The 4,969-nt window shown below is 36.8% G+C and overlaps 1 protein-coding gene across 2 annotated transcripts in view; it reads right to left on the minus strand.

Annotated features, from left to right (window-relative positions):
- Positions 1-2,252: 2,252 nt before the first annotated feature.
- The window catches only part of LOC107756074 (lathosterol oxidase-like), a 3,812-nt gene continuing 1,095 nt past the window's right edge, over positions 2,253-4,969 (minus strand). The window contains exons 3-5 of one of the 2 annotated variants that reach the window (XM_016573047.1): positions 4,565-4,697; positions 4,229-4,329; positions 2,253-3,463 (exon numbers count right to left, since the gene is read on the minus strand). In XM_016573047.1, coding sequence (XP_016428533.1) covers positions 3,008-3,463; positions 4,229-4,329; positions 4,565-4,697 — 690 coding nt within the window. In that variant the 3' untranslated portion in view covers positions 2,253-3,007. The remainder of the gene's footprint in view (positions 3,464-4,228; positions 4,330-4,564; positions 4,698-4,969) is intronic. The other variant, XM_016573046.1, reaches the window with a different exon arrangement.

The raw sequence follows: 4,969 nt of genomic DNA on the forward strand, positions 1-4,969 counted from the left end.
GTTCACCAAAAATGAACATTTGCTGAAAATGAATCCTCAGATCATCCAAGATGTAGATGAGTTTGTTTCTTCATCAGAACAGATTTGGAGAAATTTAGCATCACTTGCTCACCAATGGATCTTCTGTAGTGAATGGGTGCCGTCAGAATGAGAGCTCAAACAGCTGATAAAAACATCACAGTAATCCACAAGTAATCAACACGACTCCAGCCCATCAGTTAACGTCTTGTGAAGCATGCGTGTTTGTAATGAACAAATCCATCAAGATGATTTTAACTTCAAACCATTGCTTTTGGCTAAAATACAAGTCCATAATATTGCTCCATACTATCCATAATATTGTTTTCTCCAGTGAAGCATCTCATCTGAATCAGGAGCAAAATAAGCATAGAGCAAGCAAGTGAAAGCGGTCCAAAACTGTTCTAAACAAATATGTCTGTGGATTTTGATGTGACAGGACAACAGGGGATGGATTTTTCAATGCAGGAAGCAATATTATGGATTATGGATTTTGGCCAGAATCGATGGTTTAAATTTAAAATGCCTTAATGATGGATTTGTTTCTTACAAACATTTAGCTTTTTGCATCACAAGATATTACCTGATGCACTGAAGTTGTGGTGTTTTTATCAGCTGTTTGGACTCTTATTCTGACAGCACCCATTCACTGCAGAGGATACATGAAGAATGCATTCCTATGAAGAAACAAGTTTGCCTCTCAGATGTCCTGAGGTTGAGTAAACTTTAAGCAAATTTTCATTTTTGGGTGAACTATTCCTTCAAAGAAAGACATTAAAAGCACGTGAAGTAGAAGCATGATGCCATTTGATTTTCACAGTATTCAACCTGAAGGAACCCTGCCCGCCCAGCCACTTCAACACACAATAAAGCTGCCAACTTCAACTATTATCCTGATTATAAGCTCATTTTTATTCCATAAAGCATTGAATGCAATGCATGCTTTTCATGCTGTAGTTTAAAGGGGTCATATGATGCGATTTCAAGTTTTCCTTTCTCTTTGGAGTGTTACAAGCTGATTGTGCATAGATAAGATCCCTGAAGTTGCAAAGACTAAAGTCTCAAATCCAAAGAGATATTCTTTATCAAAGTTAAGACTCTGCCACGCCCCCCTAAAACGGCTCGTTCTAACACGCCCCCACATATCTACCTCACTATGTGGAAATATTAGCATAATGCCGCCCAAATGTTCACGCAAAGAAAGAAGGCGTGGTTTCAGTAACCGCAGTTAGTGTTGAAGCAGCCATGTCAGGGAGACGCTGTGTTTCTAGGCGAAAGCAAAAGCACTTTATTTGGCCTTCCGAAATTAGATGCATTTAGGAATCTTTAAGATTACTTACAACAGAACAGCAATGCATTTTATGGACGACCGTTTCGTGAACCTAGGAGAGGAGGTCATTCTGAATCAGCTACTGTTTTGTTATTAGTTTAAGTATTTGCTATTGACTGTTCAAATGCGGAGTTTTGCGCATCGTGTGTGTGTGTGTGCGTGCGTGTGTGTGCGTGCGCGCGCGAGCGAGAGAGAGAGAAAGAGAGAGAGAGCGGTGTGTGTGTGTGTGTGTGGAGAGAGAGAGAGAGTGCGCTTGTCGGAAGGAGGGACTTTGTAGAAAACGAAGCGTTTGAGAGAGGCGGGGCATAGAGGACTTACAATAATGTACAGTATTTGAAAAATAATGTGTTTTTTGAACATTAAAGCATGTCAACATATTCTGTTACACCAAATACACAAAATAATGGTCTTTAAAAAAGCATCATATGACCCCTTTAACACTGCACAAGTAACTGTCCCCCCTCCAACACACATTTTAATCAAAGTTGCGTGCACCTTTAACAAGTGATTCAACGGCCGTTACATCTTAGTTCCAATGTTAATCCCTTGTCATAACCTTTGTGGCAATGCATTAGTCATAAAAAGCATAAACTGTTGCCATAGACACTAATTAGCTTGCCAGGATGTTTTCAACAGGAGCATGAATTAAATTTGCCTAACAATGCATTGCCTAGAGGTTTCTCTCCTCATTTAAATAATGAAGAACAAATATGGTTAATTGGAGTTTGTTTGTTTGTTTTACGGTAATAAAGTTGTATGATTATTCCTTCTCACACTTTATTAAGAAAAAAAAAAAATCTTTTTGTGATGTAAATGTGATGCAAACAAGAATTCTGGCAAAGCTGTTCTTTTCACTGATTTGGTTTGTCAATAAAACTACTAGAATCTACATTTCTTCTGCACCTTTCCATTCTATAATCACTAATACCTGAATATTGTGTGATTCAACAGCACCCTCTAGTGTGTGCCATGATGGTTACATGATTGCTGCTATGCTATTCAAAACTACAGTGTTTGCTATTAACAATCATGTTACTTGAGCACTAACTCTGGCTCTCTTCTCCACAATCAAGGTGTCTGTCAATCCGAAGAATAAGTGCAGAATTACATAACATGACTTGACCTCAGATTCCCATGCACAATATAGCAACACCAATGAAATACAGCGATTTTTTTTTTTTTGAAAGAATGTGCATTTCATATCAAAAGCAAACCACAGAATCTCTTTTAAAACAAGATGACTGTAGATGAGCAAAAATCCTTCACCAGGTCTCTGAACCATTTATCAGTTCATAGATAAACAAAGCTATGGGAGAAAGTCAGAGTCTGCTAATGGAAAGGTGAACTGAGGTGAAGGGAAGAGAAAGTCTGTCAATCTTCATACATTCTTTGAATGTTTATGACAGTGAAATTATAGACACTCACTTGACAGAAGCCTGTTAATTTAAGTTATTCATATTAAGTTACACAAAAGCAAGAATACCAACAAGGTAGCCATAGCAAATGTTTCTATTTGGCAAAAAAACTCACATTTTGTCCTTGCTTCTTTTTGGCAATTTTATGCAGAACTGATTATTTTAGTGCTAAGAGTTTCTTGTGAATAAGAACCTATTTTAAGAGCAAAAATCTTACCTTGAAACTGATGCTTATTCTGCCTACCTACTCTTTCTTGACATGGACACCATTTTTATTATTATTAGTCTGGCTGTTTACGCCGTTTGAGTTCAGCTTCCCTTCTGCCATCAGTTTTTTAATGTGGTCGTATGGCCCCTTCCCCATCAAGGCTGAAGGATAGCGGTAGGAGCCTCCGATGCGGTCCCACAGCGTGAAGTACTGCCCGTAGTTGTAGTCGAAGAAGAGGTGGTGGTCTGTGTGGTGAGCTGAACCGTTGATGATGTGTTCCATCAAGCTGGGCACGCGGTAGTCTCCGTCGTGGATGGAAATGGTCCATATGTTGACGAACACATACAGGACTAAGTAGAGAATCTTGTGTAGGGGGAAGAGGAAGGGGTAGATGTGGTATGGCAGGCCCTGAACAAATCCGTCCACGGGGTGGAAAGCGTGGCTGGCGAACGGAGTGGGGATCTTCCACACATGATGTGGTTTGTGAAAATACTGTATATGAGGGAAAAGATTAAAACAAAAAGTAAGTTAAATGGAGCTGAGAGTACTACACTTTTATTGGTAGCTGAAAGCATGTTCAAAAATAGATCAAATATGTTGTATTTTGAACCATGTAGGTGTGTCATTATTACTATGTACCTATCATACAGATGTTAATATGGTGTATAAAATATTAAATTCAAGTTAATATTAGTATTAAAGTATAGTATTAAAGTTTTAAAACGACAAATTGAACCCAAAATAAAAGACATTAAAGGATTAAAAAATGACAATAGTGCATAAAATCACCAAAACATACAAAAAAAAAAAAATGAAAACTGAAAATAAACTCTAATTCAAATGTTAATACCATCATAGCACATAAACAATTCTAAAATAACATTTAATTACATAAAACCAACATAAAATAACAAAATTAGATTTTCTCTTTATTTACTTTCTCATCATTTTCAAAGCATGTTTTCTTTGAGAATATTGTTTCAATAGGTTAAGATTTCCAGTGTCCTCAATAATATCACCCTGTTAATCTGTTGTAATATTACTCTTTATTACCATCCTATTCATTTTCTTGCCCGTTGTTAATTAATAAACTATAAGTAACTGAGCTTGACCAGGGCATATTTACTTTAAATTAAATATTTACTATCTACTTATATATATACATAACAGGAATTTACCCATCTTTGCTCATATTTACCTATATGTCAATGCAAGGCAGATCATATATATATATATATATATATATATCTTAAATACCTTATATATCAACTTGTGGTGAAGGAATCTGTGAACCCAGTAAATGCACATGTCAGTGAAGAACAGGAAAGAGACCATGCTGAAAATCAGTCCTGACCATCCTGAAAAACAAGCAGAAATAGTATGAGATGGTTATGCCCATAGCAACACGATTATCTAAAGCACATCTGACAGGCTGCATCACTGGCGCTTTCTAAAATTAGGGCTGTCAGTTTGTTGCATCCAGATTCAATAATTTTTAATGTTTCTGGCCTAGCTTTCCTTAAAGTTTAAAAACTGGTGGTTTCCACATATCCAGCACTTTATATACCTATTTGATAAAGCAAAGGATCTCACCGAGTGGCGATTCATCGACACTGTCGTACAGTTTGCTGTATCCTCTGACCTCGGCGAAAAACAATGCTACTGTTGGTACACTGATCCAGGGCAAAGACCACAGAGCATACTTTATTTCACGTTGCACCTGGTTCTGTGGACAAAAATAGAACAAAAACCATACACATATATTATATACGTATATAAATATGTGACCCTGGACCACAAAACCAGTCATAAGGGTCAATTTTTTTTTCAATTGAGATTTATAAATCATCTGAAAGCTGAATAAATAAGCTTTCCATTTATGTATGGTTAGGATAGGACAATATTTGGCAGAGATACAACTATTTGAAAATCTGGAATCCGAGGATGCAAAAAAAATCTAAATATTGAGAAAATCGCCTTTAAAGTTGTCCAAATGAA

Source organism: Sinocyclocheilus rhinocerous, unplaced genomic scaffold (genome assembly GCF_001515625.1).
Source record: "Sinocyclocheilus rhinocerous isolate Xijiao unplaced genomic scaffold, SAMN03320098_v1.1 scaffold682, whole genome shotgun sequence".
Classification (NCBI taxonomy): domain Eukaryota; kingdom Metazoa; phylum Chordata; class Actinopteri; order Cypriniformes; family Cyprinidae; genus Sinocyclocheilus; species Sinocyclocheilus rhinocerous.